Genomic DNA, 12,657 nt, shown 5'->3' on the forward strand with positions numbered 1-12,657 from the left:
TCCTAATTATTTTATTACATTTCCCTTCTATCTGTGTCCTTGAGATTATTTATATCTATTGTATCTATCTGGTGGCCGACTGATGTCATGTTGGTATTTTTTTGTTGTTGTCATTGGTTCTGTTTTTGTGATGCATTACACTTATTGACTTGCATATGTTGAACCAGCCTTGCCTCCCAGGGATAAAGCCAACTTCATCGTGTTGCATAAGCTTTTTGATGTGCTGCTGGATTCAGTTTGCCAGTGTTTTATTGAGGATTTTCACATTGATGTTCTTCAGGGATATTGGCCTGAAGTTTTCTTTTTTTTGCTGTGTCTCTGCCAGGTTTTAGTATCAGGATGATGCTGGCCTCATAAAATGAGTTAGGGAGGTGTCCCTCCTTTTCAATTGTTTGGAATAGTTTCAGAAGTATTGGGGGAACCCGCCCCCAATATTTCAACATATGTTCTTTCTATTTTCCCTAAGTGTTGGCTGGTCTGAGAAATAAAGAGTACAAAGAGAGGAATTTTACAGCTGGGCTGCTAGGGGTGACATCACATAGCAGTAGGACCGTGATGCCAACCTGAGCTGCAAAACCAGCAAGTTTTTATTAGGGATTTCAAAAGGGGAGGGGGTGTACAAACAGGGAGTAGGTCACATGCTTTAAGGGGTAAAAAGCTGAGCAAAGATCACATGCTTCTGAGGAAACAGGGCAAGGACAAAATCAGAACTCCCGATAAGGGTCTACGTTCAGCGGTGCACATATAGTCTTGATAAACATCTTAACAGAAAACAGGGTTCAAGAGCAGAGAACCAGTCTGACCTCAAATTTACCAGGGTTGGGGTTTCCCAGTCCTAGTAAGCCTGATGGTACTGCAGGAGACCAGGGCCTTATCTCAACCACTTAAGGCAGACACTCCCAGAGCCTTATTTCAGGCCTTATCTCAACCACTTAAGACAGACACTCCCAGAGCGGCCATTTATAGACCTCCCCCAAGGGATGCAATTATTTTCCTAGGGTCTTAATATTAATATTTCTTGCTAGGAAAAGAATTTAGCGATATCTCTCCTACTTGCACGCCCGTTTATAGGCTCTCTGCAAGAAGAAAAATATGGCTCTTTTTGCCTGACCCTACAGGCAGTCAGACCTTATGGTTGTCTTCCCTTGTTGCCTAAAATCACTGTTATTCTGTTCTTTTTCAAGGTGCACTGATTTCATATTGTTCAAACACACATGTTTTACAATCAATTTGTACAGTTAACGCAATCATCACAGTGATCCTGAGGTGACGTACATCCTCAATTTATGAAGATAACAGGATTAAGAGATTAAAATAAAGACAGGAGTAAGAAATTATGAAAGTATTATTTGGGAACTGATAAATGTCCATGAAATCTTCACAATTTATGTCCTCTGCCACGGCTCTAGCCAGTCCCTCCATTCGGGGTCCCTGAATTCCTGCAACACAGAAGGAATGGTACCAGTTCCTTTTTGTACCTCTGGTAGAATTTGGCTGTGAATCGTCTGGTCCTGGGCTTTTTTTGGTTGATAGGCTATTAATTACTTTTTTTTTTTAAAGATAGGGTCTCACTCTGTTGCCCAGTCTGGGGTGTAGTGGCACAGTCTCAGCTCACTGAAACCTCCACCTCCCAGTTCCAGTGATCCTCCCATCTCAGCCTCCCGAGTAGCTGGGATTACAGGCATGTGCCACCACACCCAGCTAATTTTTGTATTTTTAGTAGAGACAGAGTTTTACCATGTTGGTCAGGCTAATCTTGAACTCCTGGCCTCAAGTGATCCACCCACCTTGGCCTCCCAAAGTGCTGGGACTACAGGTGTGAGCCACTGAGTCTGGCCTCATATTCAGATTCTTGTGAGAATACTTATACCACAAGAATGGGCAAACACTACAAATCAGGGCTTTCCCCACCTCCTCTAGAGCCTGTTGTTAAGCATCTGCCAGCACACCACTGGGTTGGCCTGCTTGTCAGAGTCCGAGGATGTGGAGTGTGGTCTTTGAGGAGGATGGAAGCAAGAGCTGAACTAGGAGCAGCAGGGTTGCCGGATGCTGCTGCAGGCCCAGCTGAGGGAGGAGACCACAGCTGGACAGGGCCAGGCCTGCTGGCATTAGCAAACGCCATTGGCTGCATTTGTTGAGGACTGGAGTTTTGCCAGGTGCCTGTAAGGGAAGAACAATGGGGAGAGGGAGTTTAGAATGGAAACAGTTAGTGTTTGGTGCTGGAGCATAGATTTGAGATGGAAAGGGAGAGATGTGGATAAACGGAGATTGAGGGATGGGCATGGAGGTGTCCATGGGCTGAAAGTCCCAAAGAGCCAGAGCAACAGTGTGTCACAGGTAACTGAGCTAATCTGCTAGACTGGAGGCTGCAGTCAGGTGCATGGCTGAATGTGCTGTTTCCTGGCAGGTGGGTGGCCCCTCCAGGTGCACAGCATGGCCGCTGGCATGGGCTGAGGCAGATGGAGGAAAGGGCCCTGAGGATGAGGAGTGAAGGAGGTGAGCGGTCAGGAGCTGGATGGGATGTGTCCAGGGAGGCTGATGAATCCTGGGTTCGTGGCAGGACTTGGAGCAGAGAAGGACAAGTAGAGAGGGAGAGGGAAGAATAGAGAAGGGAGAGAGGGAGGGAAGAGGAGGGGAGGGAGAGAAGAACCCAAGGGAAGAGAAAGAAAAACATTTATTTTAGGCCGAGGCAGGAAAGGGAAACTAATGTGTCAGGTTTGAGGCTGTTTGGGGGCATCATTTAGTGATAGTAAATGTCTCTATTTTAATCAATAAGGCTAAAGGACTTGATTGAGAATCTAAACCATCCCAGGGACCAGGCTAAATGTCTCCATTTGCAATTCTTAAATTGTCATAAGAGTCTGAAATGATCAGACTCTTCAGAGGTGTCCCAGATCACAGGACAAAGGGTACCCAAGAAAATGAAGAGTGGCTGGGACAGTTCACAGGGCCCAACCCGGATGGCAGCCGCACACAGCTCCTGGCCTGAGACTAATCTGAGAGAGGAGGCTTCAGAGGAAAAGGGTTGAGACCAGAAGGCAGGGGGTGGGACCAGATCTCAACTAGAAAAGTCTGATCCTTCCAAGGACCCAAATGGGGACCCAAGAAATTCTCTCAGTCAGCCCAGAGAGTGAAAGAATGATGAAGGTTCTTTCAAGTTGCAGAAATCATGTTTTTCTTACTCAAATGTGGATTTGCTATACCCAGCCCAGTGTCTCATATAGAGCAGGTGCTCAATAAGTATTTGTATAATTAAGCAAAATTGATTTTAAAGAAATAAGAGGGTGTGTGCATGTTTCAACCTATCGGTTGGAGACCTGATATGTTCCCCTTCCAGACAGATTTTAAATTTAAGGGGCATCTGTTCTCAGGATCTCCTGGAGCTGTGTCATGGAAAAAAAAAGAAAAAAAAGTTTAAAATGGAGAAGAAAGAAGGTATCAGTACAGTTAACTCTCTAATAGAGGACTCCCAGCTCTCAGTTGATGGTTTTCTTCTTCTTCTTCTTTTTGTTTTTTAGTTTTGTTTTTTGTTTGAGGGGTGGGGCTTGAGACAGAGAGCCATGACTTTTGAGCAGTCATGATCACAGCTCACTGCAGCCTCCACCTCCCAGGCTCACACAAGCATCCCACCTCAGCCTCCTGAGTAGCTGGGCCTACAGGCGTGCACCACCACACTGGCTAATTTTTAAAATTTTTTGTAGAGATGGGGTCTTACTATGTTGCCCAGGGTGGTCTCAAACTCCTGGCTCAAGCGATCCTCCTGCCTTGGCCTCCCAAAGTGCTGGGATTACAGGTGTAAGCCACTGCACCTGGCCCAGTGGATAGCATTCTATTCTTTTCGTGGAGAATAGGTGGGAAGAGCCTTCCTTTGCTTCTTAAATGACCCTGACCCTGCTGTGCAGCAAGCGCAGCTGGCCACACATGTAGCCCTCACTCAGCTACTGCAACAGCTCTGAGTGCTGGGCACCGTGCTGAGCACTTTCCAAGTAGCTGGACTTGCTTCAGCCTCACACAGCGCTCAGAGAGGAGGGTATTACCATTTCATGTATAAATCAGCACCTTCAGGTCAGAGAGGACGCAGGGTGACACCACTGGCCAGGGTGGGCCTGAGCCACCAGCCTTCTTTCAGTCCTCAGAGCCTGGGCCCACCACCCATCATTGCCTGCCACAAATGATGGACTGTAGCCACAGCAGTCGCCCTCTTCTCCTCACCTGCTTGGAGCTGGTGCCCACCGATCCCTTTGGACAAGCACCTGTCCTCTCCGGTCACAAAGCCAAATCACTCTCTTGTACTGTAGGTAGAGGCAGGGCATGAAAAACCCCAAAAATTCCACTTTGAAAAGAACTCCATTTTGCAGCAAAGGGAGGGGTGGAGGGAGGAGAGTATAGAAAATGATTCAGAAACAGCTGAACTTTGAAAAACAGAAGAAAAATCTCTCGGGCACTGCAGAGAAGTGCAGTTTTAAATGAAGACTTGCCAAGGGACTGAAAAATTGCTTATGAGCAGAGGACATCGGCTCAGGGAGCAGCTGAACTGACAGGAAAGACAGAACTGCTGGGACGACAGTTTGTCCAGCAGCAGCAAAGGAAACTTGAGCACACTCTTAGTCACTGGATTTCAGGAGGCCACTGAATTCTACAACCACTAAATAGCATGACTGCGAAATATGATCGATTCCAAATATGATAGCCACTGAGTCCTATGGGGCTAATACCTGAAACTAAATACTAGAGTAACTAAATATTACAGATATGAAATACTATGTGTCTTAAATACTACAGCCACTTAATTCTACAGCCACGAATACTGTAGCAACTGAACCTACATCTCAGATGTAAAATACTGGTTGTTACGACTCCAGTACACTGGGCTGAAGGAAAATCAGTAACTTTGTTAAAAGAATAACAGCCTTGGCCGGGCGTGGTGGCTCATGCCTGTAACGGAGCCTGGGAGGCCGAGGCGGGCAGATCACCTGAGGTCGGGAGTTTGAGACCAGTTTCGCCAACATGGTGAAACCCTGTCTCTACTAAAAATACAAAAATTAGCCCAGCGTGGTGGTGCATGCCTGTAATCCCAGCTACTCAGGAGGCTGAGGCAAGAGAATCACCTGAACCTGGGAGGCGGAGGTTGCAGTGAGCCGAGAACACGCCACTGCACTCCAGCCTGGGTGACAGAGCCAGACTCCATCTCAAAAAAAAAACAAAACAGCTTTGGTCCCTGAATTCACCTGTTGGCCCCGCTGTCAGCTGGGGCTGGAGGAAGGAGGAAAGGAGAAATGTATGATGAATTCAATTCAATTCCATGAAGGCCAGAAGCCTCCCTCTCCTTCCTAGGGCCTCCACTGCGTGAGAGCCTCTGTCTGGGCCTGGCAGCCATCTCACAGTCCCCCAGTCCCCGCCCAGTCTAGCTTGGGAAGGGGTGTAAAACTCCTTTCCAATGTGGCTGTTTCTTTGACACACAAATCTGATGGCAATGAACTCCCAGAGAGGGCCCCCCAGTCCAGCAAGTGTGGTAGATGCTGGGGGAGGAAAGGAGAAAGGTTTCCAGAAAGCGTGATTGCTGACCTGAGAATCAGCTGGAAGGAGGAGAGAGAAGGTGGCATTCTGGAGAGAAGCACAAAAAGGAGAAATCGCATATGAGTGGCAAAACCCAGCAGAGCTCTCTGTTGCTGAAGCCTGAAGTTTTAAGTTAGAAGAGCAGGGAAATTTGGTCAAGCAAGCGTGGACCCAATGGGCAGAGTTCTTAGTGCATCAGGCTAAAGTTGAGCCTTTATTCCACAGTTGATGGGCAGCCACCATGAGGCTTTAGGTCAGGGAGAGGGCGACACGCCTGTTAGGGAGGTGACTCTGGCCAAAGCTGGAGTTTGAGATGGCTGGTGTGGAAACCATGGCACCTGTCCAGGGCAAGAAGATTGAGAATCTGGGCAAATGTGCTGGCAACAGGCAGGTCGAGGTGGGGCGGTCTCAGGAATTATTTAGGAGTAACATTTTACACCCTCCCCAAGAATTGGCCAGTGACATGGCATAGAGGTGAGAGCGGAGAAGTCTCCTACAACCGAAGTGTCTAGTGTGGATGATTGTGGATCATGGTGCCACAAACTGGGACAGATGATGTAGGAAAAAGAGTAAGCCAGAAAGTGTTTCATTTCCCTGTATTCCTGCATTAAAAACCTCCCTAAAATGTGGCCTTAAATAACAATTTATTATTTCTCATGATTGGGTGGGCCAAGAAATGGTCAGGGCTCAGCAGGGCAGTTTTGCTCCACACAACTTTACCTGGGGCCATTCTCTTGACTGTGCCCAGCCAATGGCTGGTCTGGAAGGTCCATGTGTCCCTCACATGCTCAGCACCTTGGTGCTCCTCCACATGGCCCCTCTCTCTCCAAGTGGCTAGCTTGGGCTTCCTCACAGCATGGTGGTCTTAGGATAGCTGAACTTCTTCAATGGGGTGGCCTCCCAGAGGGTGTATTCTAAGAATCAAAGGCAGATGCTCTATATCTTCCATGTCCCAATCTCAGAAATGACACAAAGTCACTCTGCCACGTTCTATTGGGTACAAGAAGTCACTGATCCAGTCCATATTTAAGAAAAGGAGAAACAGCCTCCAACTCTGAATGGAAGGAGTAGCAAAGAACGTGTGGCCATTTTAACCCACCACAGTGGGTGCAGTGAATGCTGTGAGGCGCCACCCAGGTGCCCCTTCAGAATGGAGGCATTTGGTTCCCTGAGGGCGTATTGGCTGCTCATACCTGGGTCCCTCTCCAGGAACTGTCCTCCCCTAAAGTCACATCCCCTCTCCAAGGAGAGTCGCCATCCAGTGACTGGTGGGTGCGGGCATACCAGAGCCCAGCTCCCAGAGTCTCTCTGGGGCAATTCTGAAGGATCATCTCAGCTCTAGAGCTGTGGGACCAGCTGATGGCTCCGTGTGTCGAAGTTCAAGTTCTCCCTCTGCATGGTCTGCTTTCCTCACTCCCTTCGGATGCTTCTCCCGAGTCCTCCCCAGTCATCTCCTGCACTTAAATGCACCTCACAGCATTTGCCAAGAACCTGCCCAAGGTTGAGGAACCTGACCTCCACCAAGAGGCTGAGCTCTGACTGGGTGTGTAGCGGTTGGACAGCCTCTGCAACAGTCAGAGCCTCCACAGTGGGCAGGGTTTGGGAGGCTGGAGGCTGGAGTCTGAGGGAGACATCTGGGCCTGTGATGGAGTCAGCAGAGTAAGGGGATCGGGAGGCTGAGGTGAAAACCACGTGAATATTTACTCAAACAATCTGCTAATGGTTTTTTTTGTTTGGTTGGTTTTTTTGTTTGTTTGTTTTTTGAGACAGAGTCTCACTTTGTTGCCCAGGCTGGAGTGCAGTGGTGTCATCTCGGCTCACTGCAACCTCCGCCTCCTGGGTTCAAGCGATTCTCCTGCCTCAGCCTTCCAAGTAGCTGGGGTTACAGGTTCCCACCGCCACACCCGGCTTATTTTTGTGTTTTTAGTAGAGACAGGGTTTCACCATGTTGGCCAGGCTGGTCTCAAACTCCTGACCTCAAGTGATCCTCCCACTTCAGCCTCCCAAAGTGCTGGGAATACAGGTGTGAGCCATGCACCCAGCCGAAATCCGCTAATGTTAATCATCCGATTGTTTCCAATTTTCATTATTATAAATATAATACATGGCCTGATACCTAAATTCTTTCATTCACAGTTCTGATCATTTTTTTTTCTCATATTTTTAGAGACTATGTCTCACTAGGTCTTGCTAGGCTGGTCTTGAGCTCCTAGACTCAAGCAATCCTCCTGCCTAAGCCTCCTGAGTAGCCGGAATTACAGGCATGCACCACTGCACCTGGCTCTGATCCCTTTTTTTAGTGGAAGATTTTGAGTGAAATGATTCATCGCTTGAGTGAAATAATGAATTAAAGAATATGAGCATTCCTGAGGCTACCAGGATTTTCCAAGGCCCCTTTGCACACCGCATTTACACGGCATTCTCCTTCAGCCAAATTCCCTAAATTCACAAGAGGCCTGATTTAGGGAAGGTCACTGATTCAGCTGGAGAGTTAATTATTCATTTGAATTGGTTTATGCAAAAAGCTCCAGAGAGCCCACAAGAATAAACTGAAAAGCTATTAGAACTAACAGGCAAATTTAATAAAGTGGCTGGATGCAAAATTCAATAGCTTCCTTATCAACTAGCAATAACCAATTAGAAGATATAATGGGGGTGGGTGGATGGGGAAGCAGAGATAGCAACAATAACAAAAACACCTCAAATCTACTGCACCAGTGTTAGAAATGGAAACTATCTCTTATAACTTTGTAGACTTTTTTAGAAACCCATGAAATAATTAATTCAATGGGAAATCATGCCATGTTCCCAAATAGAAAGGCTGCATGTGCTGCAGAGTTGACCTGTAGGTTGAACACAATCCAATTAAAAGTCCAAGGAGATTTGCTGCTTTGTTGTTGTTAAGCATGCCACAGTTCTTCTAAAGTTTACTCAGAAGAAATACATAGGCAAGAATAGCTGAGAAAAAAAATGTGAAGATGAATAAGGAAGAATTTTGCCTTATCAGATATTAAATATACAATAAAGCTAAAACAATGAAAATAGTGTAGCCATGATGCAAGAATTAGCAGACACATCAGTGGGGTCATATCTACAAGCAGGAGTTCGCGTACAAGAGGCTTGTGTCTAATGAAGATGGAATCGCACTGCTGTGAGGTGAGGTGGCATTATTTGGCAAGTGGTACAGAGAAAATTGGTTAACGATTTGGGGGGAAATACTCTCACATCTCACATTCAAATAAGTACATTCTGTGTGGATGAGTTAAACGCTGTTATGGGTTGAACTATGTCCATAAAAAAAGATATGTTGAAGTTCTAACCCCCAGCACCTCAGAATGTGACCTTATTTGGAGACGGTTTCATTCCAGATGCAATTAATTATGCTAAATTGCAGTCATAGGAGAGTAGGGTAGGCCCCTAATCCAATATGACTTACGTGCTTATAAGAAGATGGCGTGTGGAGACAGAGGCAGGGACTGGAGCTCCATGCTGCTACCAGCCAAGGAAGTCTGGGGCTACCAGAAGCTGGAAGTGGCAAGGAAGCATCTTTCCTCTATGGGTTTCAGAGGGAGCGGCCCTGCTGACACTTTATCTCAGACTTCCAGCCTCCGGAGCTGTGAGACCATACATTTCTGTTGTTCTAAGCCACCCAATTTGTGGCACTTTGCTACAGCAGCCCTAGGACACTAATACAAATGTCTAATTATAGAACCATGTTAAAAATTCAGAGGAAATATAGGTAAAAAAAAATGTATATACTGTACTTGCAAAAGCAGTAAGAAACTTTGGGAATGATAGCAAGAGGAGTCTAAAAATTTTAAAAAATAAAACATTTTTTAAAAGCAGTAAGAACTTTATAAGCATAAAAGCAATGGAAAAAATCGAAAAGGAAAATCAAACTTTATATAAAAAATAGGTCTACCAAAATTAAAAGGTAAACAGCAAACTTGGAAATTGAACTGCTACAAAATGACAACATGGCCACTATTCTTAATGAGTAAGGAGAACCTTAAAACCCCACTGGAAAATTGGGTGAAGAAGACCAGGCATGGTGGCTTATGCCTGTAATCCCAGCACTCTGGGAGGCCAAGGTGGGCGTATCACCTGAGGTCGGGAGTTTGAGACCAGCCTGATCAACATGGAGAAACCCGGTCTCTACTAAAAATACAAAATTAGCCAGGCATGGTGGCACATGCCTGTAATACCAGCTACTCGGGAGGCTGAGGCAAGAGAATCGCTTGAATCTAGGAGGGAGAGATTGCGGTGAGCCGAGATCACGCCATTGTACTCCAGCCTGGACAACAAAAGCAAAACTCTGCCTCAAAAAAACAAAAGAAAGAAAATTGGGTGAAGAAAATGGACAATTCACACAGAATACACATGACTATAAACATACAAAAGATCCAACCTTGCTAGTAATCAAATCCATATAAATAGAAGACACTTTTTGCCTTTCAAATTAACTTAATCATGAGAGGGTACAGTAAAACTTGTATCCTTGTATGTCCCTCCATAATACCATACATGGTATAAATTTCTACAATTTTTAGAATATAATCTGGTGCTATGTATAAAGAGGCTTTTTAAAATTCATACCTTTGACTCAGTAATTCTCCTTCTAAAAATCTATCTTAAGGAATTAATTAGAAAGTTAGGCCAATGTTTATCTACAAAGATGCTCATTGCTGGACAGTGGCTCATGCCTGTAATCCCAGCACTTTGGGAGGCTAAGGCAGGAGGATCACTTGAGCCCAGGAGTTTGAGACCAGTCTGGGCAACAAAGGGAGACCCCCATCTCTACAAAAAATAAAAAAATTAGCTGGGCATGGTAGCACACACTTGTGGTCCTAGCTTCTCGAGAGGCTGAGGTTGGAGAATCACTTGAGCCCTGGAGTTCAAGGCTGGCAATGAACTATGATTACACCACTGCACTACAGCCTGGGTGACAGAGCAAGACTCTATCTCAAAAAACAACAAAAAGATGTTCATCACTGCCTTATTTATAGTAATGAAAAATTAGAAACTGCTTCAATGTCTAAAGGGAATCATGGCACATCCATGTGATGTTAAATTATGCAACCATTAAAGGTGATGATTTCATTGTATTTAATGACATGGAAAATACAGTTAAATGACATGGAACATTACACATATTTAACATTACATGGAACATCCATATAATGTTAAATTATGCAACCATTAAAGGTGGTGATTTCATTGTATTTAATGACATGGAAAATACAATTAAAATGTAAAATTCAAGAGCTCAGGATTACATGCATAGTATTATTAGCCAAATTTTATAAAGCACATATCTACAGGGGAAAAAAAGTGTTAAAATCAGCCAAAATACTTATTGTTTCCTCTGGATACCATGATTTATAGATGGTTTTAATTGTTTTCATTCCAGTAAAATACATGTAACAAAATTTACCACTTTAACCATTTTTTAGTGTATAATTCAGTAGCATTAAGTACTTTCACAATATTAGGTAACCCCTCACAACTATAATTTTCCAGAATTTTTTTCTTTCATCTTCCAGGAGTTTTTCATCTTCCCACACTGAAGCTCTGTACCCATTAAACAATACCTCCCTCCCCATTGCCACTTACCCTCAGCCTCTGGTAACGTCTGTGGCACTTTCTGTCACTCACAAATCTGCCTAGTCTAGGTACTTCATACAAGTGGAATCATATTATATTTTCCCTTTGTCTGGGTTATTTTCACTTAGCACAGTGTTTTTAAGGTTCACCCATGTTGCAGCATGTATCAGAATTTCATTCCTTTCTATGGCTGAATAATGTTCCATTGTACATAACTTAAATATCCCATTTTGTTCATCCATTTGTCTGTTGATGGACATTTGGGCTGTTTCCCCTTTTTAACTACTGTGAATAATGCTATGAACAGTGATGCACACATTTATGTTCACATCCCTGCTTCCAGTTCTTCTGAGTATATGCTGAAGAGTGAAATTTCTGGATCATATGATATTTCTATTTTTAATTTTTGGAGGAATAGTTGGTTTTAAATTTTTAAAATTTTCTTGTGTGCTGCGGGAAGTCAGGGACCCCGAACGGAGGGACCGGCTGGAGCCACGGCAGAGGAACATGAATTGTGAAAATTTCATGGACATTTATCAGTTCCCAAATAATACTTTTATAATTTCTTATGCCTGTCTTTACTTTAATCTCTTAATCCTGTTATCTTCATAAACTGAGGATGTACGTCACCTCAGGACCACTGTGATATTTGTGTTAACTGTACAAAATGATTGTAAAACATGTGTGTTTGAACAATATGAAATCAGTGCACCTTGAAAAAGAACAGAATAACTGATTTTTAGGGAACAAGGGAAGACAACTATAAGGTCTGACTGCCTGTGGGGTCGGGCAAAAAGAGCCATATTTTTCTTCTTGCAGAGAGCCTATAAATGGACGTGCAAGTAGGAGAGATATCGCTAAATTCTTTTCCTAGCAAGGAATATTAATATTAATACCCTGGGAAAGGAATGCATTCCTGGGGGGAGGTCTGTAAACAGCTGCTCTGGGAGTTTCTCTCTTATGTGGTTGAGATAAGGATTGAGGTATTCCCTGGTCTCCTGCAGTACCCTCAGGCTTATTAGGGTGGGGAAAAACTCCGCCCTGGTAAATTTGTGGTCAGACCAGTTCTCTGGTCTCAACCCTGTTTTCTGCTGTTTAAGATGTTTATCAAGACAATACGGGGGGGGAGGAGCCAAGATGGTCGAATAGGAACAGCTCCAGTCTACAGCTCCCAGCGTGAGCGACGCAGAAGACAGGTGATTTCTGCATTTCCATCTGAGGTACCGGGTTCATCTCACTAGGGAGTGCCAGACAGTGGGCCCAGGTCAGTGGGTGCAGTGCACTGTGTGTGAGCCGAAGCAGGGTGAGGCATTGCCTCACTGGGGAAGTGCAAGGGGTCAGGGAGTTCCCTTTCCTAGTTAAAGAAAGGGGTGACAGACGGCACCTGGAAAATTGGGTCACTCCCACCCGAATACTGCGCTTTTCCAACGGGCTTAAAAAACCGCGCACCAGGAGATTATATCCTGCACCTGGCTCGGAGGGTCCTACACCCACGGA

At 45.0% G+C, this 12,657-nt stretch overlaps 1 protein-coding gene across 2 annotated transcripts in view; it reads right to left on the minus strand.

Annotated features, from left to right (window-relative positions):
- Positions 1 to 502: 502 nt before the first annotated feature.
- Positions 503 to 12,657, minus strand: part of RBM28 (RNA binding motif protein 28) — a 63,815-nt gene continuing 51,660 nt past the window's right edge. The window contains exons 19-20 of one of the 2 annotated variants that reach the window (XR_010134763.1): positions 1,912 to 2,160; positions 503 to 1,439 (exon numbers count right to left, since the gene is read on the minus strand). Coding sequence is in view for 1 of the 2 variants with exons in the window: in XM_063708762.1 (XP_063564832.1) it covers positions 1,969 to 2,160 (192 nt within the window). In the remaining variant the exon portion in view is untranslated. Of the gene's footprint in view, positions 2,161 to 12,657 lie in introns of both variants that reach the window. The other variant, XM_063708762.1, reaches the window with a different exon arrangement.

Source organism: Gorilla gorilla, chromosome 6 (genome assembly GCF_029281585.2).
Source record: "Gorilla gorilla gorilla isolate KB3781 chromosome 6, NHGRI_mGorGor1-v2.1_pri, whole genome shotgun sequence".
Lineage (NCBI taxonomy): Eukaryota > Metazoa > Chordata > Mammalia > Primates > Hominidae > Gorilla > Gorilla gorilla.